The 22913-nt window shown below is 35.9% G+C and overlaps 3 protein-coding genes across 10 annotated transcripts; all 3 read left to right on the top strand.

Annotated features, from left to right (window-relative positions):
* The first annotated feature begins 22 nt into the window (after window positions 1-22).
* Window positions 23-2129, top strand: LOC105701261 (carbonic anhydrase 2). Of its 4 annotated transcripts, none has more exons than XM_012427859.1 (7): window positions 23-439; window positions 567-605; window positions 677-839; window positions 919-1075; window positions 1155-1260; window positions 1316-1543; window positions 1599-2129. In XM_012427859.1, the coding sequence occupies exons 2-7, from the start codon at window positions 579-581 to the stop codon at window positions 1770-1772; spliced, it is 855 nt and encodes a 284-aa protein (XP_012283282.1). In that variant the 5' UTR covers window positions 23-439; window positions 567-578; the 3' UTR covers window positions 1773-2129. The 4 variants fall into 4 exon arrangements, with proteins under 4 accessions (XP_012283282.1, XP_012283280.1, XP_012283281.1 ...); XM_012427857.1 differs by having other exon boundaries at window positions 23-505; window positions 577-605; XM_012427858.1 differs by having other exon boundaries at window positions 23-505.
* Window positions 2130-2879: 750 nt separating this feature from the next.
* Window positions 2880-20985, top strand: LOC105701259 (vacuolar protein sorting-associated protein 13). Of its 5 annotated transcripts, none has more exons than XM_012427852.2 (59): window positions 2880-2979; window positions 3069-3155; window positions 3229-3426; window positions 3500-3732; window positions 3808-3946; window positions 4026-4272; window positions 4355-4589; window positions 4668-4785; window positions 4864-5110; window positions 5181-5435; window positions 5499-5598; window positions 5659-5898; window positions 5978-6161; window positions 6247-6335; window positions 6411-6534; window positions 6612-6844; window positions 6915-7052; window positions 7120-7258; window positions 7358-7575; window positions 7642-7794; window positions 7914-8048; window positions 8115-8287; window positions 8364-8662; window positions 8742-8878; window positions 8985-9279; window positions 9375-9628; window positions 9728-9850; window positions 9932-10034; window positions 10106-10252; window positions 10328-10536; window positions 10602-10739; window positions 10815-10934; window positions 11017-11196; window positions 11259-11441; window positions 11512-11673; window positions 11745-11908; window positions 11976-12096; window positions 13055-13279; window positions 13347-13562; window positions 14209-14250; window positions 14674-14739; window positions 15380-15580; window positions 15657-15794; window positions 15857-16003; window positions 16078-16226; window positions 16307-16418; window positions 16498-16736; window positions 16799-16961; window positions 17053-17269; window positions 17348-17523; window positions 17583-17702; window positions 17775-17896; window positions 17974-18287; window positions 18378-18499; window positions 18574-18743; window positions 18829-18943; window positions 19011-19142; window positions 19246-19413; window positions 19501-20985. In XM_012427852.2, the coding sequence occupies exons 1-59, from the start codon at window positions 2880-2882 to the stop codon at window positions 19546-19548; spliced, it is 9822 nt and encodes a 3273-aa protein (XP_012283275.1). In that variant the 3' UTR covers window positions 19549-20985. The 5 variants fall into 5 exon arrangements, with proteins under 5 accessions (XP_012283275.1, XP_023289292.1, XP_023289293.1 ...); XM_023433524.1 differs by having other exon boundaries at window positions 10340-10536; window positions 19501-20984; XM_023433525.1 differs by lacking the exon at window positions 14674-14739 and having other exon boundaries at window positions 19501-20984.
* LOC105701262 (protein lifeguard 2) lies at window positions 20903-22305 on the top strand. Its single transcript, XM_012427860.2, has 7 exons — window positions 20903-20986; window positions 21076-21317; window positions 21399-21452; window positions 21520-21610; window positions 21734-21859; window positions 21938-22087; window positions 22155-22305. The coding sequence occupies exons 1-7, from the start codon at window positions 20903-20905 to the stop codon at window positions 22302-22304; spliced, it is 897 nt and encodes a 298-aa protein (XP_012283283.2). The 3' UTR covers window position 22305.
* The last annotated feature ends 608 nt before the right edge of the window (window positions 22306-22913 follow it).

The raw sequence follows: 22913 nt of genomic DNA, 5'->3' as shown, positions 1-22913 counted from the left end.
GCAACGATTAAATACTGATGCGATCTGACAAATGCATGAATCGCATTCACACAAATGTACTTCTTAGAAAATGAATTGTTCCGTACACAATGTCATACATTTCCAGATGTATGTACCTATTAAGCTATTCTTTGATATCAAATGCCTTAACTACCACGGTTATTACATCAAGTTATTGTGCAAAAATGGTTATAAGCTAAATAACCTATGTTGGACAAAGTTATATTCTTGAACATCAAAATTGTCGCAGGAAAAATTGTTTCCAGGGTCAAAATTCAAACACATTCAATTCTTTTCAAACAGTAAACCTTCTGTCATGCAGAACAATATAATAGGAATGCATTCATTGCTGTCTGGAGTCTGCATTTTATCACAGTTTGTCTTCGGTCATCATACATTCAACATCAGACCGAGGACAAAAATTTACTTGTTTCCTTAGGTATATTATTTTAATATCCAATCATAATGTATCTTGAATATCAAATTGTGTGCCTCCTTGTAATTGGTGAGTATTATTTGTACATACAAGTCTTCATGCGCGCCCATATTCTTCGTCTTTGTTTTAGTTCACAGTAGTTATGGGAATTTTGGATACAGTACACGACGTGAGTAGTATTTATAAGTTTTAATTTAAACATACTTTATAACGTGGTTTTTATTTTTTATTGTAGAACAGCATATATGGGCACAAACATTTAAACGGTGCAGTGGAAAATGGCAGTCTCCCATAGCGATATCATCCACCAAAGCTGTACCATTACCTCTACCAGCCGTTGAAATGATTGGCTATCATAATTTTTTATCTGGGCCGATTACAATGAAGAATACTGGAAAATCACGTAAAAAGCAGAATAGATTTAAGGAAATTTAAATACTTATCGGAGGATGTATTTTGATTGTCTTCGATGACCTTTTCAGTTTCAATTACTGTTAACAAAGAACTTTCAAAAAAACGGCTTCCCTATCTATTTGGTGCGATGCTAAACGAAAGTCGAGAATACGAATTTGAAAGTCTTCACTTTCATTGGGGGAGTAAGAATAATAGAGGCTCGGAGCACATATTGAATGGCGTTAGGTATTCTGTTAATATTCTTAAATATTTAAAGAATTGTCTTTCTACATTTAAAATAATCAGATCTAGTTTACAACTGCAGATTTCCCATGGAAATGCACATGATCCATCGAAACAAGGCATATGTCGATATAAGCCATGCTCTGGAACATGAAGATGGTCTCGTAGTCTTGGGATTCTTTTTTCAGGTAATTTTAGGAAAGCGGAAAACACTTTGATTGTAATATATTCGACTTTTTTTAGCTTCAAGAGGAGGACAACAAAAAACTACATTCCATTTTGTCGAGATTTCCTGACGTGCAGTGGAACAACACAGAAGTTCAAATAAACACTTCAATCGCTTTGGCATCATTGATACCTCATAATATTGATATATTTTACATGTACAAAGGTTCATTGACTACTCCTCCCTGTAATGAGGCCGTCGCGTGGATTATTTTTCCTACTCCTATACCAATATCGTTCAAACAGGTAATAAATATGACCAAATTTATTGTAACACATCATACCTTTATATACTTTATAGATGAACAAATTTCGAATTCTTTCCAATGGCGAAGGATGGTTGGTGGATAATTACAGACATCTACAAGATACTGGAAACCGGAAAGTTTACGTTAGAAGAATGGACAGCAGTTCCGCTAGCACACCTGACATGGTTGATTTGGATATTTTAGGTTTAAGATGGTTCTGGCAATGAATTAATCATAGCAATGAATTTATTTCAATGGTACGACAGCGTTTTTATAACTTACAAAACGAGCAGTAAATTTTGTTCGTTCCATCTAGCTTCACCCCTCTGTCATTTTTAAAATTGATCTTGCGAGTTACTCAACGTATGGAAAGAATTCTTGAGGAACAATAAGGATGTCCACATAAAATTCAAACAACACATTCATGTTACGCATGGACATTGAATTTAAATTAGCTACTTATTCCATAGAATTCGTTTGCAGGAAATCGAACAGAAGTGAAGCATGATATAACCTACCGTTAACATGCCTGAGATGTATAAAGATAGTAATATAATGATATCGGAAAAGGTGTATTAAATTTATATACATTATGTTATAGTATATACAGTATTGTATCAGAATTCCAGTAAGTGATAAGATTATATCGCTTTCCAGAAATCTTGTGTATTCACAGGTAACACCCAATATAATCCATAATCAGGGTTATACAACTCTCTTCGTGAGCGAATTCTTTGAAATCAGAAAAAATTTAAAAGTAGGGATTTGCCTCCTAAACATGGAGTCGGGCTGAAATAAATAACTCATTCGATATCTCAATACGCGTGCGTGCGTATTGCAACATTCCCGTCCTGCGTTTCACGGTGTTTCTTCCCACACCTTGAACACTGGTTTAGACACTTGTCACATGCGTAGTGTTGAAGTATCCTCGATTGTCAACCAGTTTGGAAAACTCGACAATGTGGATTATCGAATCTTTGTCAGTCGGATGAGTGCGGTGAGGAATTTAAGCAAGTTTGATACGACATGACTTTCAGCTAATCGAAGCAACGAATGACACGAGTACAAATTGTTTGCACTTACGGGCTGGCCGAGGATGCGGCCGAGTTTATGTCATCTCCGAAAATAGACTGCCTATCGTAATAATCTGGGTGCCGCGATTTATTCGAAATCTTCAAATAGAGGTTATGAAAGAGACCAGAACTTTTTCGTGTTTTTGGACAACCTAGCTACGGCACTTCGAGAGAAAAACCGTTAAAAACATAACACGAGGGGAAGGTTGCACAGGTGATCGAGTTCTTGGATTCCAATAAGGTATCGCAAGCTACGACAAGATGGTTTTCGAATCTATCGTCACCGAATTATTAAACAAGGTCTTGGGGGAGTATATTGAAAATTTGGACTGCACACAATTGAAATTGAGCTTATGGGGAGGTAAGGAATTGTCAAGATTTTAGTTACGAGTCATTAATAAAAAAAAAAATGGGTTTTTGCTAACAAATAGTGTACTTTTCTTATTGCAGGCGATGTAGTCCTAACTGATCTTTTAATAAAAGAATCCGCCTTGGATATGCTGGATTTGCCTATTAAATTGGAGTATGGACGACTAGGTAAAGGGAGATGAAGATACCGAAGCATTCGCAGAAACATTTGTTTCGTGTATAATCACCATATTTCTTTTAGGAAAATTAATACTAAAAATTCCATTCAAGGATATGTGGAATGGTCAGATCGATGCAATTGTTGAAGAATTATTTCTATTGATCGTTCCAACAAATCAAATAAAGTATGATCCAGAGAAGGAAGCAAAGGCAGAGTTGGAGGCAAAACGTGCAGAACTTGCCAGAGTGGAGAAGAGTAAACAGATGGCGGATACTAAGTGTATATAAAAAATATAATTTAATCTTACATATATTATCCTCCAATATCTTCATTAATTTATGGTATTTTACAGCTCAAGAAAAAGTGGATGACTCTATGATGGAAAAACTTATCGCACGCATGATAAAGAATATTCATGTAGAGGTTAAAAGAATTCATGTACGATACGAGGACCATGTGACGTTAAAAGACTTTCCGTTCTCTGTCGGATTTACGCTCAATTGTTTTGCTTTACAAAGTTGTACCGATACATGGACAACCACTGGTAATTTGAAAGATATGTATGCCATACAACAAATCTTTAAAGTAAGTCATAAACAAGCATTTTAATTTTATGGAACGGTAAAACATTGTCAAAAAAATTATAATTTTTATACGCAGCTATGCACAATGGATGGTTTTGCAGTTTATCTTAACTCGAGTATTTTACAATTCAGTAATGAACCGGAAACCAAGTACTTGCACCTTTTCTCCGAGGGCATTGCAACTATAGACTATGTACCTGAAAATTACCAGTATTGTAAGTCATCCGTAAAATTGTTAAACGACTGCTTCGAACTTGTAAAAAATAATTATGATACGATAGCATTTTATTACAGTACTGGGTCCTATAAATGTAAAGGCAAAACTAAAATTAAATCCTAAGCCAGAAACTGATGGGAGTAACTATACAATTCCGAAGGTTTGGTTGGATTTAGAGATGCAATGGTTAAGAATAGGACTAACAAAATGCCAGTATCAAACATTAGTTCAAATGGGTGAAGGATTGGGACAAGCTCAGAAAGCCGCTCCGTACAGAAAATACAGACCCAATGTACCTTGCTATCGTGGCTATTATAAAGAGTGGTACGTATTTCATCTGAAATTAATTGAATGAGTAACATAACAAATATTAAGTATATAATTTCAAAATATGATTATTTTTTAGGTGGCATTTCGCATATAAATGTGTTTTAGAAGAAACAGTGAGGAGGTGCCAAAGGAATTGGGATTGGAATCATATGAAAGAACATAGAGATACTTGTCGAGATTATGCTAAAGTGTACCATTCTAAGTTAACAACTAAGAAAGTAACGCAAGATATAGATACGCGTCTTACGGAATGTGAAAAGAAACTGGACATATTTAATTTAGTAATCATTCGCCAACAAATTGAAATGGAGGTATGTACTGTTTTTTGAGAAAGTAGATTTAATAGTTCTAACTGAGGAAATTGCTTTATGCATACATTTTATGTACAGGTGGAAAGACTTGCAGAGAAAGAGAAGAATTTAAAGGCAAAACGTGGCTGGTTTGATTTCTTGTGGAGTTCTCCACCAACCGAAGAGGCAGAAGACCTCAATTCTGCTGCAGCAATTAGTATGAAATTTTTTATCTTTGCGTAACACAACAATTCTGTATGAAAGTGAAAAGCAAAATTATATTTTCTATTTGCAGTGCGAAAATTCGAAGAGGCGATGACACCACAAGAAAAAGAAAAATTATACCGTGCTATTGACTATCAGGAAAACTCTGCACCAGCTCATTATCCGGAGACATTTGTAATGGTAGATACTGGTTTCTTTTTACATGGGCTCCAAGTTATTCTCTCGGATACTGACAAAGAACATCCGCAAGTTTTAAATCTAGAATGTAGTGGCGTTCGAGTTGAGTTTAAATCAAGACCTTCTGCTAATGCATTATTGTGAGTGTAAATACATTTCATTCGTTGAAAATATTATCTTAATGCAATACTAACGAGTGATAAATTACAGGGCTTCTGCTTCGATCAGTGACCTAAAACTTCTCGGTGTTAAACATGAAGAAAAGATACCTTCGCTGTTTAGTTCAAATAGTGGTAGTTCAGATGGTGTTCTCTTTGCTGTGTCGTATGAGAAGAATCCTTTAGACAAGTCATGTGGAGATCGTGTTATAGTTAATTCTAAATCGGTCCAAATTGTTTACGATGCACAAACTATAATCGAACTGGTTAATCTCTTTAAAATCCAAAATGCATCAACCTTAAATCAGTAAGTCATTATATGTTTACATACTGTTTCTAATATCAGTAAAAATATACTTCACATTTTCAGAATACAAGCTGCCGCTGCAGAAAGACTAGAAGGTTTGAAAGAAATGTCAGCCTTAGGTTTAGAGTATGCTATTCAGAAGCACTCCGTATTGGATATTCAGGTACGACAGATTTTGATGTGGTGTCGCTATGTGATCTTAAAAATATTATCTTCGTCACAGGTCGATCTTCAAGCATCCCAATTAATTCTGCCACATAATGGTTTCTACAACGGCACGGAGTCATTATTTGTAATAAATTTGGGCAGTTTAAAAATCCATTCATTGCAAAAAGAAAAAGACGATAAGGCTGGCGTTACAGTTAAGGAATTGGTCAGCATGGGGAAATCGGAAGAAGACATTTTACTGCATCTTAGACAATACAGTTATGATAGATTCGTATTGAAGATAGTAAACTTTCAGGTACATCTATTTTTCTTCTGTTGCAATTGCGAAATATTCCATATAAATTAATATCAGCCTCGTAATACAATATTTATAGGCACTTGTATCATTTGCGAACGAAGATTGGCGAAGTGCACTTTCCGATTTTGCTAGTCCAATGACGATTCTACATCCTACAACTTTGGAAGTCCAATTCCATAAATGTTTAGTTATGGATGATCCCATTCTACCCAAAATGAGATTGATTGGACAATTACCGTCAGTAACTATTGATGTTTCAGGTACCATTGTTGAGTTGAATATTTCTTAAATGTATTTAAAAAATATCGTGCTAACTATGAACGTTGCATCCATTCTACTCTTTAGATGTTCGGATACTAGAGGCTATCTCTATCGCGAATAGTATACCGTTTCCCGAGGAAGACAAAGTCCAAGAAACTCAGCGATTGTCACTGGTTCGTATTTACATCATTTAAACATATTATTCATAAGCGCCGTACTATTCATATAAATTATTAATATTTATCTAGGCGAAGTCGGTATCCCAGCTGTCATTGTATAAAGAATTAACTAATATGGTCGACAAGAAGGCACCGGAACCATCAACTGCAGTCAAACAAACTACCGACTTGGAAGCGAAATTCGTAATGAAAGGTAGTTGCAGTTTTAGTTAGCCATTTTATACACCTATTTTATGAAAACGTAAAAATGAATGCTTCTTCCTTTTGTAGAGTTCACTCTATCTATATCTAGACAGGGGAAATCAGCGGCATCTCCGTTTTTGAAAGTCGAAGTGCTCCAACTGGAAGCCGAAATGTTACAGCGAACCTATGATCAAGAAATTATGTTACGATTAGGTGGTATTCAAGTTAAACAGTATCACGGCAAAGGAGACATATTCATGATTAATACTCCAATGACCACTGGTAGCGAAGAATACCTCATTATCGTTCAGTATACCAATGTAAGTAATGGCACCAGATCCTACCAATTGTTATAAAAATAAATATATTCATGGAAATATATTTTTATAGGTCAGCAAACATTCACCAGAATTCGTGACAAGACATGGTTCTATCGTTAAACTACTGCAGCTTGAATTCACGAAACTTGACGTCTTGCTTCATCAAGAAGCTCTTATCAATGTCCTTAAGTTTGTGTCAGATTTCCAGGTAATAAAATTAGAGCTACTTATTGAATAGACCTATAGAGGAATTGCATACGATTTATTTTGACTAGGATAAAATGAGCGCTTATACTCCTGAGATCCATCAATCCGAGCAACGCCGTACAAGTCATTTGGCTACCATTCATGAAGACACTCCCACGTTTTTCAAAGAACATATCCAAAAGCAAAGGCACAAGACTTCTGCGACACGTATGTGTATTATTATTTTTTTTTTTAGCTATAAGTTTAAATAAGTTCATTTAAGTAGTGGTACATCTGAAATTTATAATTCACGATTTTGTCTTTTAGGGCGCAAGAAAACAGTAGTGGAGTTTATTGACTTGAAGGTCCAAGCCAAAATTGGAACCATCAGTCTCAAAATGTCAAGTGACGTCAGGGATATCAGTTCTTTCTTCATCGAAGGGATGGCTGCTGGATATATAATGAAGGCTTCGTATTCTCAAGCGAATGTTAAGCTTGCTTCCGTCAATATTAAAGACCTCAACGTCATGTCTGCATATAAAAACGTAATTTCAAGCTTATCGATACTATTTTTTGTGAACATTATTTTATTGTGTACGGTTTTGTTGTAGATCGTTTCCGTAGAAGGATCGGAATCTCTTCAAATTCAAGCTGTCATTTATAACATTGAACCAGAGGAAGTCGACAAAAATAATATGTCCATTAAAATTAATATGGGCTGCCATCGAGTCGTGTTCTTAAATTCTTTCGTTACAGCAGTAATGGTAAGGGCGTAACTGTTTTTTTTTTTTTTTTTTAATTAATCAATAGATATATTGTATTTAATGTCATGCAACACTACATTTCATAACAGGCTGAATTTATATTTTAAATCGTCATTTAGGGTTTCTTGAATAATTTCCAAACCGCTCAACAAGCAATAAAGGAGGCATCGGCAGCTGCAGCGGAAGCTGCTAAAACAAACATCAAGGATGTTCAAGAGAGTGCCACTCGGATAGAATTGACTGTCAAAATCAAGGTAGATCAAAATCTTGATTCGGAAAACGTTTTTCATACAACATATTCATAACAACACGTATTGTAGGCTCCCGTTATATATGTACCCATGAATTCGAGGAGTGAACACTGTTTAATGATGGATATGGGTAATTTAACCGTATGTAATATTTTGAAAAAATTGGACGTTACCAATGAAGCGGGAGATTACCCTGTAGTCGATGAAATGAAAATCGAATTGCAAAATATGAAGCTGTCTCGGTAAGATATATCGGCACGGAGCACGACGTTCACACATACTCTTACAACCGCTCATGTTATAATGAATTTTTTTTAGAGTGCGCTTGAACAAAGATAGTTTCGTCCCTGAAAATGAGGTATTATTGTTGGAGCCTGTTACTTTTATGCTGCTCGTGAAACGAAACTTGTCCACGGCTTGGTTTACGTCCATTCCGGACATTGAATTATTTGGCAGGCTGAAAAAAATTGAGTTGTTACTCAGCCAAGAAGATTACGCGATGATCATGAAAGTCCTCAATGAGAATCTTAGTGAAAGTATCGACGACTCCCCACCGTCAAGAGCAGTTGTTCAAAAGGATAGAAAAGTAGCAGTGGATTTACACAAATCAAGGACGCGTAAGTCTATTCGTACTAAATTAAATTTCACTGGATGTACATTATTTCGTTGATTTAATAATATTTTTACTTTACGTAGGAAAACTTGAGCTGGAAGCTATCAAAGAATCCGAAACGTTGGACTTGCAAGCACAGAAACAAATACATACTAGCATGAAATTTGAATTCATTATGGATAGTTTTGTTATAAACTTATTCACGGGAGGTTCAAAGCTGGTAAGAACTTGCAGCATAATATTTTACTTGGTAGAAAAACAAAATATTAAAAAAAAAAAATCGTCGCTTGTTGCTCATACGTATTTATTTTTCATCCACGTTACAGTTACAGTCGGATAGCTCGCCCCTGCATTTGCCTGAAAATGGACTGGCAAAGTTCAGTTTATCGCATTTAGCACTTAAAGGCCGAATGTTTGACGACGGATTAATGGCTACATCAATTCTTCTTATGAACTGCACTTTAGATGATACTCGGCATAATAGAAAAGGCTCTTTAATAAGAATTATGGAACGAACGACGGAAGTACCTAGTATAGATGATTTAAGCTTAGAAGGAGATGTAAAACCTGTAAGAAGTATGATTGATGTTACCGTTAGACATGGACCACAGGACATGTTCGGTAAGGACTCGATAAGACCTATCTTTGGTACTTTACAATTTTCTTAATTTTATTCCTGCCTCTTGTTTATTTTCATGAACTGTAATCTGTTTCAGTTGATGTCCGAGTTTTCTCGTTCAGTATAATCGTTTCCCTCGATTATTTGATGAAAATAAAGGACTTCTTCAACGTGGAAGAAGCAAATCAATCGCCTTCACAAATTTCACAAAAAGGCTCCGAAGTGACGAATAAGAAAAAAGGTCAATCATCCGTACCACCAATGTTGACCATTAATTTGCACATCGAAAAACCAGATATCATTCTTTTGGAAAATATGGATGACATCGATTCAAATTGCATCGTATTAAATGTTCGTAATATATTATATATGTATATCAATATGTAATTTATACTTTTTTTCATTCTTACCTGAAGCGAAATATTCTATTACACTTTTTTCGTGTTGCAGACTGAATTAATATTAAAAGTACGACTGATAGGCGAGCACCAGGTCATAAATGGTTCCATTAAGGATGTTTCTCTTTCTACTGGTATCTATAATCCGGAGAAAAGATCCGACTTCATATACCAAGTGCGTACACTTATTATCGTTTCCTACTCCTAATATTATAGTAGATTGATTTTCTAACTACTCAATGTTTTACTTTACAAGGTATTGAAACCTTGCAGCATTAGCGTAGCAGGTTCTACGCCCGAAGGAAAAGGTTTACATATAGACGTTTGTTGTACCGACATACATATATCGGTTTCACCAGGTAAAAAAATAATCTCTTAATGCCATTAAATGTATCTTTTCAAAAATGTAACGATCAACACTGTCTTTTAGGAGTCATTGAAATACTGAATAACGTCGTTCAGACAATTACCAAGACTGAAGCAGAGGACAGCGAAGTAGCTAAGCCCGAACCAAATTATGAAGGACTTTGGATAGTCACTCCCTTCGACGAGCACGACTATTGGTTTTTAAAGACAGGTTATTTATTACATTTTTAATAGAAGAAAAATCCTCCATAACTCAATTTAACTCTAATGTAAAAATATTAAATAGATATATTCACAGAGGTAGCGATGGAGGTGTTCGAAGACTTTTGTGCATCGGACGAGGAAGACACTGCGGTATACAAACCAGAACTTGCTATAATATCTGCACCTACAATTTTATTAACATTGGAAGCTGGTATCGGTAATAAAACTCTACCTATGCTTCTGTTCCACATGGGCCTAGAAAGTAATGTCAACGATTGGAGCACGAAAACTGTAAGAGTTTAGTTAAATAAATTAAAATAAATATGCAAATATTTTAAAATTTGTTTTGATTACAGATGAATATTGATTGTACTACTTCCATTATTATGGCGTATTATAACAGTCGTTTGGCTTTATGGGAACCATTAATCGAACCTGTAGAGGCAGCAAAAGGTGATCTACGTGGTTCGACTTCATGGGAATTAAAAACTAAGGTAATCATCACGAGTAATAATTCATACAAGTGATTACATTATTCGTCTCGTTATCTGTTTTATAATTTTTTGTAGATTCAATTCAACGATTTATCGTCTAGTTATAAAGCCGCAAATGTAATCAGTCCAAGTAGTGAAAGCGATCCTGACGATTTGCACCAAACAGCGAAAATGTCTATTGACGTTATATCCCGTGTAAGTTAAACTGAACTGAAAGCGAGACAAAATTGAAATGTGCAGTGTAAGTTAATAAAAAAATTTCAATTTTGTTGATTAGGAAAACTTGGAAATTACGGTAACAAAGACATGTCTAGATGTGCTGCACCAATTAGGAAATGCATTCTCTAGTGCCATGAAGACAAGTGGCAAAGGACCAAGTAAAAAGATAGCACCTTACTTGCTTAAAAATGAAACCGGACTGCCGATATTACTCAATTTGGAGAATAGTTCCTTTAAGGTCGGTTAAATAATTCTTATCGTATTTTAAGTAGCGGAAAATAAATACAAATCTTTCTGCAGGTACTGAACAGTGGTCTAGAGATAACAAGTGAGAGCAGTACTAGCTCCTATGCGGAAGTTATTTTAGAAACTGGAGCATCCGTAGAACTAGCACCGAGAGCTATGGAAGTGGAGACAAAACTGCTGGAACAACTGAAGTCTGAAACTGTCAAAGATAGAAACCACAGTAAATTTGTTATTTCGGTAATATTTTTTCCTTTTACAAAACTACCAAACTTTTCACTTTAGTTATTTAATTAGTGTACATTTTTAGTTCAGAGGGATTTCTGGCTCTTTGGAGATCCCAGTGCTTAGAGCAGACAAGAGATTTTTCTCATTGAAGTATCGTAAGGAGGGTTCCGAAGAGTGGGGAATCATATCAGATGTAGCAGTCGAAGAGGGTTGCACTATTGTTACCCTCAGAAGTGTTTTACAGGTAAAAAATACCGTTGCAAAAGACTTGTTATTTTTTCTTTGTTTCTGACACCGTGGTATTCGACATCGTAGATCCATAATCATTTTCACGAAACGGTATCAGTCTATTACATGACGAAGCGTGGCAACGAAGTAGAATGCATTGGTACTGTTGGCCCCGATGAACGTCTAAACCTCCCCCTGGATGCTGTTTATACCCCGACTAACATTTATTGGCTATTCTTTAGTGTTAATGGGTAAGTTCCTCCAGCATGTATCGATAAAATCCAACTATTCGATTAATTAATAAACATTTCATTTTAGTTATATGGTATCGATAGAACCATTCGTTTGGAAGGATTTGCAGAAAACCATTTCCATGACGAAGCTACTAAAATGCGAATCTCGGTCGAAACATGATGCAGTCGAGCCGTTTTATATTAAGGTAAGAAAGAAAATAATTCATACCGATACAGTATCCTTTCGATTTTCTATTTCGCAAAGCACGCTGGTCCAATCTTGATAAATTTCTATCCAAGATACTGTGCTATTTTAATAAATGAGCAGCCATGACTACAAAGTGCTAACGATAACTCACCTTTCTGACTTGATATTCAAGCAACTATTGAATTTCTGCACATTTCTTATTACGAATGCTTATTATGCTTTACCAATGGCGCTTTTCTTTTAGATCTTTTTCATGATGATCGTGGTCGGTAGTATCCTCTATAATAACGACTCTATCGATTTATTATTAAATATGATCAACTGGCAATTGAGATCATCCAATTTTCTTAATTATTTCAAGCGTAAGTGCTTGAGTCTATTTAAGTCCGAACCCCCGAAATATTTGGAGGCACCTATACAGGTATTGCCGGTAGTTAGTCTGCATAAGTTTGGACGGCCCCTTATATTTATTTCACAGCATTTTATTATCGCAATATTCCACATTTACTTTGAATTTTTTTTTTCAATAAATGAATTACATTTATCGCAGCCAATAACATTAGTTATTTAATTCATTTAATTCATTCAACCAATAAATGTCAATGATATTATAATGCTAGTTTTTCAGAATTCCATCATGTTCTTTAAATTCATTCGTATGTCTAGTTCATAATACAGGTTCTTTCGATTAGTTCTCATCTGAGTCGGGAGCAATTTTATTTTAAAATTGCTTTACATTCATATGATGCATGACCTTTTAACCATAGTTTAATTTCTAATTTTTCATAGCCATACATTTAACGCAATCTAATGTCGTTCTCGTATCCACTAAAGTTGCACTCCGTACAGTTCATAAAGCTTTGCTTTTTAAATTGTATTATATTATTTTTTTTCATATTATTTATTTTATCCTATTTTAAAACATAAATGGTGTACTCATTAAAATTAATTTCCAGGCCGTAGGAGAAATCGAGCAAGTGTACTTTGAAAATACTAACAGGCATACAATGGCCAGTACGATCTATAATATTCACCTATACCCATCCGTGTACTTGAAGAACTTTTTGCCCATTGACATTGTCATTTGTTTGCCTGGCATCACCGAAGAACAGGTTCTGAAAGCAAGTACTACTTTGCAAATCCCTACGATAGATCCAGGAAGGTCCAGTATCATTATAAAGGTAATACTCTGAGATCTGTCAAAATCATGAATGATTATATTATAATTTTGTATCATCATTTTTACAGTTGCCTCAATACTTGGAGAAGGATTGGTCCTGTAAAGGTGAAATTGTAGCGAACCCTCCAGAATTTTCTGTCTGGTCCTTCGAGTCTTTCGATAGCTCCCAGAGGGTTATCATGGATCTTGGAATGCACACGTCATTCAAGCACAGCTCCGTTGTCATGGCTCTTTACTGTCCCTTTTGGATGCTGAATAAGACTGGTTTGATGTTATCATACAGAGTAAGTACAGTAAAAATTAGTCCAGCTGTCATACCCTGCAACTGAACCGATCATAGATCCATGTAGACTTTCCGCTGCTTCATACTGTGTGGTAAGGTAGATACTGTTTTCCTCAACATTTTAACGATTGAGAATCAAAAAATGAACGTTAAATATTTAAGCAAGAACTATGAGCACTAAATTTCCACAATCTGTTTATTTCACTATTCTGGTCCTTACTGTCTCTAGATTATTTTATAAGCTTTGACTGCTTCTTGCATTTAGTTCCTTACTAATACTAATTCTTTGATGTCACTCTACCTTCTTCTTAACAAGAAATTTGCCATTACATGACGAAAGGATGTTGCTGGTAAACATTGAGGAAGTTGTAAAATATCAGCTTGAGTTTCCTTATCGAAATCGATGTGTATCCACAAGTCTGGACCATCTTCAAGTATGATGCATTAATATTAACCAATTAAACGAAGAGAGGAGCGAGTGGAGATCGACGTAGCTAATCGTCGAGGATGTCTTTCGTTTATTTTATTAAAGTATTTTAATATTTATCGGCTTTACTGCGCTTCGCTGTATCCGTATTACACGCTACCTGTCTGAACATATATCTTCGTCCACAGCTGAACTCACGAGAGTTTCACTTGTTTTCCAGAAATCAAGTAAAGCTGGCAAAGAACACTCGAGCCCAGTCAAGGTAGAGATCTCTATATTTTGTATCGCGTTCCTATGCTTAACGTAGGATAGTTCGTAGATGGCTGGTATCGGTACGGCTAAATTATTGCTCACAATGCCATACATTATTGTTGGCATGAACTGTCGTAACAACTGTACAATTTAATTGAAAATCTTACTGCAATTATCGAGAAGTATTTATATTTTCCTATCAACTTTGTTCTTGAATTTGAGTTGCCCTTTCGTTAATGTCTGTTCAATTTTTTAAATGTACCATGACAGTTTTAATTACAATAACAATCGCTGTACACTCGTGATTAATCGGTAAGAATTTTTGAAAGGTGGTAAATGGTCTCGGTTTTGTGTTAACGTATGCAGCAGTATGTTAACGTAAGCACCATCTTTTTTATGACTGAACACGTAAACACAGAAAGATATATTTCAGAACTTGGTTTGCCATTTAAATCCCCGCCGACCACGTGGACAGTACGGGAAGAAGAAAGGACATTCGGTGATTTAGAATTTTCGCTTACTTTCACTTACTACGTGTACTTTCTGGCTCTTTGTTTAAACAGGGTTACTTTCATGGATATATGCGTGTCATTGAACTAACACGTTTGATTTTTTTTTTACAAGTAAATATAATGACACCACTGGTACTTCGGGAACAGACTTGTTGAATAATTCAAGATAAGAAGCTAACACTTTTTTGATTTTTATTTATTCTTGCTCGAGACACTTGTAGTGCAATGTCACACATTTTTCGTTATCGAGCTGCTTTGCTTTTGTTAAATAAATATCGCAAAAGGAAGAACTCGCTGTAATCCTCTTGTACAATGTTTCGTATTTTGTTGACTGTATTATTCTGTATTCTTTACAGCTTGAGGCTTGGGTTGCGTTACAGCTAACAGTTTTCATTTTCCACGGTACAGGGACTGATTTAACATTTCTTTCATCGTTTGGTGGCAGCGTCATGTAACACTAACAATCAAGGGGCAATTAAATAGGAATTTTCTTGCATTAAATCACAAATCCCGATAATTATAACTATCGGTACATCGGATCTGTATCTTGTGTACTCGTTCATTTAATTCCCCTTTAAAGGAACAAACTAAAAACAACTCCTAAATGTTACGTTGCATTTATTCCAGACTAATGATTACTTAAACGTCATCTACCATCCGGAAACCTTCAAAGGGCCAATATTATTTTCTTTCCGTTCTAAAGCATTCTTTGGAAAGAAAAAGGCTATGATAAGAGTCGAAGATGGAGAATGGTCTGATAAATTTTCTATAGATGTCGCAGGAAGCAAAGGAGTTGTAGCCTGTAAATATAATGGAATGATATACCAGGTAAGCCATTCATCGAGCATAGAATATTCCAGACAGAACATTAAAGTATTCATAATTAAACAATTTTTAATTACAGATCGGGGTGCACAATCAATTAACCTATAATTCACTGACGAAGCAGATCACGTTTACTCCTTACTTCATTCTTATAAATACTGCTGATTTCCTACTTGAATGTCAGGAAGCCGATAGACCAGCAGATCCTATAATCAAGGTACTTAGAAAATAAACAAATCTGATCGCATCGTATGCATTTATAACATAACTTCTATTTAGATACCACCTGGAGAATGCACAGCATTTTGGCCTCGTTCGGAGCACGAGGAGAAAGCTCTGCAAGCTAAAGTTGGAGGACATCCGGAAAAAACAGCATCTTTCGTTTACACCCATGTCCACACAACTTTACTGAGACTAGATAACAAGGTCCGTTGATTTTACTAACTTTCTATATTAATTTTTGGTTGCCATTTAATTTTTTCCCCTTATATCCTCTTTAGTACGGAGGCATCAACATAGACATACAAATTAACGAGGGCGGAATTTACATCTCTCTGTCGGGTTACACTCCAGGAAATGCTCCTTCGTTGATCATAAACCATACTTCGCAAACTATGCACTTATGGGAAAAGGGATCCCTTAATGTGAGGTACGCCTGCAAGATATTTTTACAGACTGCTTAAAAAAAAAAATGGTAAGGGCAAACCTAACCTATTCTTTATTTTCTAGGGCGGTTCAACCCTACAATCGAATGTTCTATACTTGGGAAAATCCATCGGGACCAAGAAAGTTGGTATGGGAGGATAACAGTAAAAGAGAAATAGAAGACACCTTGAAAAAGGTTAGAATATTTTCACTGGCATGTTACTAGACTAATAAGATAAATCTATAGATTGTACAATTTTCGTTTTATTGTCTAGGACAATCTAGGCGCCTTCAAACTCCCTGATACGGACGAAGACGTCTATCACGTATCTTTCCTTGACGGAACTCAGCGAATTCTATTGTTCACTACGAATCTGAAGACTGCGGAGGACTGCCAACTAGTAGGTGATCTAGAAGCTATCGAACAAGAAATCACCCTTAGTATTCACGGTGTTGGCTTATCTCTTGTCAATAACGTCAATCGAGTGGAATTATTGTACATGAGCATTGCAAGGTAAGATTCATTACACAAACGTATTAAAAATCTGTTAGTTTTTAACCCGGCTTGTGATACAGTTCAGGAATTATTTGGGAGACTCGTAAAAATGTCGGAAATCCATGGCGGGCCTTAAGTGCTAGGGAAGTGAATCTTATCGAGGAAGGCTATCAAAAATACATGTGCGAAGTGCAAGTTGGAAACGAACCTGGTTTCCGAGTGATGCTCGAGCCAAAATTAGTGGTATGTCCATTATTTAAATTACCCTGAATACATTGACCTCGTGTACCGAATTACTGAGAGTTTTATCAACTGGTAATATTTTAATATTCAGGTGAATTACCTTAATATGGAAATGATAAGGCCCCATCGACGTTACATGAGGCGCACTTTCCAAACGGGATTATGGGTCCAGTATCGAACGTCGGTACATCAAGTACAATTACACGCAAAAATCAATCGACTCCAAATTGACAATCAGTTACCAGAATGCGTCTTCCCTGTTATCCTAGCCTCGGTTCCTCCACCGAAGAGCATGGTCCAGAGTATCGGTAAGAAGTCTCAACATTTTTGTATACACTACAGTGACGTTTATTCTGAATTTATTATTAACGGAGATTATTTTGCAGTGACAAAACCCTTTGCCGAACTTAGCATGGTTAAGCGATTACTGGAACACAGCAACGTGCAACAATTTCGTTACTTCAAAGTCCTCATACAAGAGTTCCACGTGAAGGTGGACATTGCATTTTTAAACGCGATCATTGGATTCTTTGAGGCTGATGAAGTCAACGAAGCCGAAGAAGTAAGGACCCGCAAAAATCTCTACCAGGGACTTTTTTCAAAAAAACTCTTTCCTTCCAGAGCAAGTTGTTCCAGACTGATATGAAACTCGTAGATGAACCTCTCATGTTCCACGTGGACCAAGTAAGAACGGCTGAACAGAAGAATTTCTTTGACTTGTTACATTTCTCTCCTCTCAAGGTTAGTTAAATCGCAACATCCCAGACCTTAACTGTAACACTCGACGTCTCATTTTTTAACCCAATTTCATAGATCCACATAAGCTTTTCGATGACTGGAAGTGGCGGTGGACCGTCCGCGGTTCCTCAGGTTCTAAATGTATTGTTGCAAGGAATCGGCGTAACATTGACCGACATTAACGACATCGTGTTCAAGTATGACATTTTCTTCACCCTGGAAATTAATTCGAGATCGAAGTACTAACTATACCCTGATTTATCGCTGATTATAGATTAGCGTATTTCGAGAGAGAGTACGTCTTCATGACCCATAAACAGCTGATCTCGGAAGCAACCAATCACTACGTTGGACAAGCAATTAAACAACTTTACGTTCTCGTCCTGGGACTCGATGTCATTGGCAATCCGTACGGACTTGTGGTAGGCACTATGAAAGGTATAGAAGATTTGTTCTATGAGCCTTTTCAAGGAGCTATCCAAGGTCCTGGGGAATTTGCCGAAGGCTTACTTCTTGGAGTCAGAAGTATGTTGGGCCACACTGTGGGAGGAATGGCAGGAGCTGTTTCGAAAATTACTGGAGCTATGGGTATGTTAATTCGCTACGCTAAACATAACGCAACGTAACTTAAACGGCGGGAACTTATTTCTCAATATAATACTACGATTTTGTACGCAGGAAAAGGATTAGCTGCCCTCACGTTTGATAAGGATTATCAGCGGAAGAGGCAAGAACAGTTGAATAAGCAACCAGCGAATTTGCAGGAAGGACTCGCAAGAAGTGGGAAAGGATTAGTGATGGTTCGCTAAAATCGCTCGTAAATGTGAGAAAAAGTGTGACATTCATTCGGTAATAATATTCGTGTACTTTTCAGGGCGTTTATGACGGTGTTACTGGAGTTGTTATGAAACCAATATCAGGTGCTAAGGAAGAAGGAGTCGAAGGATTCTTTAAGGGCATTGGCAAGGGTATGGTTGGACTTGTGACGAGACCAACGGCTGGAGTTATCGACTTCGCCAGTGGATCGTTTGGAGCAGTGAGACGGTAAAATTTTAGATACTTCAGACATCTAAATTCTGTCACGTCCTTCGTATAACAGATGTTCTTAAAAACCTGATTATTTTCTCAGAGCAACGGAACTGAGTGAAGAAGTTAAACGCGTACGACCACCAAGATTTTTACAGGCAGATAGTCTTGTACGACCATTCGTTCGCCAAGAAGCAGAGGGTCACAAAATTCTACTTGTAAGTAGACGTGTAATATCGATAATTCAACCCTGATATTCCAATAATCGTGTTAATAATTCCTTAGGAAGTGGAAAAAGGAAAATATGCAAACACGGACGTTTATTTTTACCACATGTATATTAATAAGAACGTTCTTCTACTAACCGATAAGCGAATTTCCTTCATTGAGCACTGTGATCTCTTTGGGGGGTGGAAGGTAAGTTGTGATTTCACACAGTTCGTATTAATTTATTACGCCTATTATGGCTCCAAATTTCAAACCGTTGCATTTACGCTTTATACGTCTATTTATATATCAGGTGGATTGGGCATACACGTGGCAAGAAATTGGCGACACTCCAAGAATCGTTGATAAAGGTGTTCAGATCTCCATTAAAGATGCGCACAAAAAGAAAAAGTTGGGCGGCCTATTTTCCGCGGCCGACCAAATTAAGATTATATTAATTCCAGATAGTAATACGAAACAGGTTAGTACAAAATTCACCTGTAAATGATATGACAGACATTCTCTTTTGCTGTAATTAACTAGATTAATGAGTAATTTTATTTTGCAGTTATTATACAGTAAAATACAAGAGCAACTTAATCAACATGGATCCTAGTTTCTCTTTGAACTATGCCAATGACATTTTTGAAAATTATATGCGCTAAATAGAACTTCTGGAAGCCAGAATGAATGTCGAAACGTACTTGCATTGAGCTTTAAAGAATCGCTTTGCACCGGGTGCATGCACAGATAATTTACTATAATTACAAATTTTTACTGCAAGACTGATCTATCGCGATGACAACAAAGTTTGAAACTACGAAGTAAGGTAATAATTTCACGTCAATCGGATTCAGTTATTAATCCAAGTAAGGCACTTGCGGATGCACATGTGCATATCTGACAAAAGCTTTCGAATAAATACTTATGTGAAGAGAAAAACATTCGGCAACTCCAATCTTCACATTTTTACATGACTGAGTCCATGCCTGAAAATGTGTACTTTCTTTTCGGCTGTTAATGCCAATATTATTTATTCAAATGTTGGCTTTTTGAACAATTGAAAATATTCGGCATGAATTTGCTCCCGAAGTGCCTTATTTGTATTGAAATTGATATCTTGTCCATGGTAAGAATCAGATGAAGGAGAATTAAAATCTGTTAAAACCATATTTGCCACATAGAAATACGCATAAAACGTAAGTGACAGTTTTGAAGTCTAGCTTGTTTAGGATTAATGATTTATTTATATTACTCGCCAATCTAACTTTCGCATGAAACATTATACGTATAATTTCCAGAAGAGAAATGCACCCTCTGTATCATTAGATTTTCACTTCAATATATTTTGTATATTTTTGGTTTCCCGACATTATGTGTAAATACTTGCTAGTACCTTTAATTACCAGTAATTATAAATGATGATTTGCTTTTTTAAGGAACTTGAAGAATGTGTCATTAATCATATAAAGCGATTATTGATTTAATTTAAGTTCAATTGTAATGCTTTCCTGATTAATCGCCATAAATTTAATGAACTGAAAACTATTTGAACTGGTTTATCTCTTATACGTCAACTCTGTTAAGAACCACACATTATTACATCCCTGGATTTAAATTCTGTCAGCTGTTTATTTTCAAGGCTTCAACCAGAAATACGATCTGACAGTTTTTCTATGGATTTTCGTAAAGTTGCAGAAATTTAACAAAGTTCAGTAACATGACTGGATCTGGTCAAAATATAAACCAGTTATGAACATTATTTTATTCTAGACTATACTCTCTATCTCTCTATTAATTTTTTCGCACTTGTCATTGTTACCGATTCGTTAACCTTAAAAAATATTTATACAACTATTGTATTACTCATATTGTGAAAAATGTAATACTTATGTAAAAAATACATGCATTCATCTAACAGAAGTGTTCCAAACAATCCTTCACCTCCTTACGCAGAATATCGAGGACAAATGGATGAGCAACAAAATGAGAGGTACATAACAATAGGGCCTCCACAATTACCGCCTCTTGTGCGTGGTCAAAAAATTAAAAGTGTACGTAACGTTACTAGAAACCCAGTTCATTAAAAAAATAATTCTGGTCCGAGTACAAAAATAAACGATTTTGAAATGACTTCTTTCAGGGACCATACACAATTACTGTCACTGATGAAATGGTTCGACAGCGTGAAAGGGAAAATGATGAATTATATAGGCGATGGATGGAGGAACAAGAAAGACAACTAGCTGCAGATAACGAAAGTGACACTTATGCCGGTGAATTTAAACGTGCCTCTGTCCGGAGGAAATTTATCAGAAAAGTTTTTTTTATTTTATGTATGCAATTGCTATTCACGGCAATTTTTATAGGACTCTTTGTGTTCATGTAATTAATTATTACATAGATATTCTGACCAATGGTTATTCGAACCGAAAGTGTCAAATTTCTCTGTTCCTTCAATTTCAGAGACGAATTTCAAATATTCATGATACAACATTGGTACCTGTGGATCATAGCATTGTATGTATGTTTTGTTGATAATTTAGGTTGCAAACGTACAATAAGAACATTATTAATGTTGTACTAGGTTAGGATTCTTAATATCATATTGTTCAATAAGCTGCTCCCAAAAAGCTCGACGAACATCTCCTTGCAATATTATATTACTCATTATATTGGTGAGTTAATACTTCATTAAAAAACTATTGCATAATGACCATTAGTTAATTATCCGTTTCACTGAAAATTTTTATTCTCTGCGACCAATTTTTTATGTACACAATTATTTTATATTCTTACAGACCATATCGATGTCATACTTAGGAGCAGTGGCTTCAGTACGCTACACAACTGAAATTGTATTTTTAGCGGCTGTTATGACTGCAATCGTCACATTGTTAATAACAATAGTGGCAACATGTACTTCGGTATATCTCATTAAACTTTCTCTTTTCTATAAATTGTATGAATAGCAATAATGCCGAAGAATGTTTTTAATGTTTCAGTTTGATCTGACAAAACATACAGGATTTCTTTTCATCATTTCAATGGTCTTACTGGCTGGCATTATCGTCGTATCAATTGTTACCTATTTTACAAACATCAGGTTGCTACAAATAGGAATTGCCCTGCTTGGAACACTGGCATTAGCATTGGTTCGTATAAAATTGTACTATTTTTTTACTTCAACTACAGGACATAAACATTAAATCTTTGTTTCAGTATTTATTCTTCGACATTCAAGTACTTATGGGAGGTCGAAAAATAGAACTGGAACCAGAAGAAGTCGTTTTTGCTACTACACAAATTTATGTTGATATCGTTTTGTTGTATCAATATATTTTAATGTTTATTGGTGGAGTATCCGAATAAAATGACGTACTTACATTTCCACAGTTGAAAATTAATAATCCTACATTTACATGCATAACAAAGTTAAAATCCTGTATATCCTACTTATTCATGCAAATCGCTTCCATCTATAGACTGTTAGATGAAGTATTTTCTTCTTTTTCATTCATTGATTTGATTACATGCATGAATTAATTAACAGTTTTCAGTGTTTAATCAAAAAATCTGTGCGTTAAGGGGTTACGATCATACGTCAAAAATGTCTAATACATAGTTGATTAATAAATATCAAAATTGATTATTAGAATTTGGGGGTTTTATGATGATTAGGATTTTGTGATAATCGGGAGTCCTCAATTACCGTACCGTCGCTTCTCCCGGTCGACACCTGATCGCAGATACCTGAAAAAGGTACCCTTGTATTCCCAGTGCATCATCTTATAATTACGGATTTTCCATTAAGGTGACGAGAAAGAGGCAACCGAGGGGTCGGTCATCACGAGTACATGAGCCGGCAACGGCTACTGGTAGACTGGTGAACCGCCATCGCGAGTGCGCGAACCCCTACCAGAAATTCGTTGCGCCGCTCTTGGGGGTAAAAAACGGTGAAAGCTGACGTACGAAACCAGA

This window comes from Orussus abietinus, unplaced genomic scaffold, assembly GCF_000612105.2.
Source record: "Orussus abietinus isolate OABI.00-Male unplaced genomic scaffold, Oabi_2.0 scaffold5, whole genome shotgun sequence".
Taxonomy (NCBI): domain Eukaryota; kingdom Metazoa; phylum Arthropoda; class Insecta; order Hymenoptera; family Orussidae; genus Orussus; species Orussus abietinus.
The sequence above is the reverse complement of the archived record's forward strand: the minus strand, read 5'-3'. Positions and strand labels throughout refer to the sequence as shown.

What these genes read in the sequence shown, in the direction of transcription:
- LOC105701261 (XM_012427856.1), top strand. Translation starts at nt 466, where the DNA reads ATGTATCTTGAATATCAAATTGTGTGCCTCCTTGTAATTG. An exon ending in TGTGTGCCTCCTTGTAATTG is followed by an intron (nt 506 to 566) that starts GTGAGTATTATT and finishes TCTTTGTTTTAG; the next exon opens with TTCACAGTAGTTATGGGAAT. An exon ending in TACCAATATCGTTCAAACAG is followed by an intron (nt 1,544 to 1,598) that starts GTAATAAATATG and finishes TATACTTTATAG; the next exon opens with ATGAACAAATTTCGAATTCT.
- LOC105701262 (XM_012427860.2), top strand. Translation starts at nt 20,903, where the DNA reads ATGGATGAGCAACAAAATGAGAGGTACATAACAATAGGGCCTCCACAA. An exon ending in GTGGTCAAAAAATTAAAAGT is followed by an intron (nt 20,987 to 21,075) that starts GTACGTAACGTT and finishes GACTTCTTTCAG; the next exon opens with GGACCATACACAATTACTGT. An exon ending in ATAGGACTCTTTGTGTTCAT is followed by an intron (nt 21,318 to 21,398) that starts GTAATTAATTAT and finishes CTTCAATTTCAG; the next exon opens with AGACGAATTTCAAATATTCA.
- LOC105701259 (XM_012427852.2), top strand. Translation starts at nt 2,880, where the DNA reads ATGGTTTTCGAATCTATCGTCACCGAATTATTAAACAAGGTCTTGGGG. An exon ending in CAAAATATGAAGCTGTCTCG is followed by an intron (nt 8,288 to 8,363) that starts GTAAGATATATC and finishes AATTTTTTTTAG; the next exon opens with AGTGCGCTTGAACAAAGATA. An exon ending in ACAGTAAATTTGTTATTTCG is followed by an intron (nt 11,442 to 11,511) that starts GTAATATTTTTT and finishes GTACATTTTTAG; the next exon opens with TTCAGAGGGATTTCTGGCTC.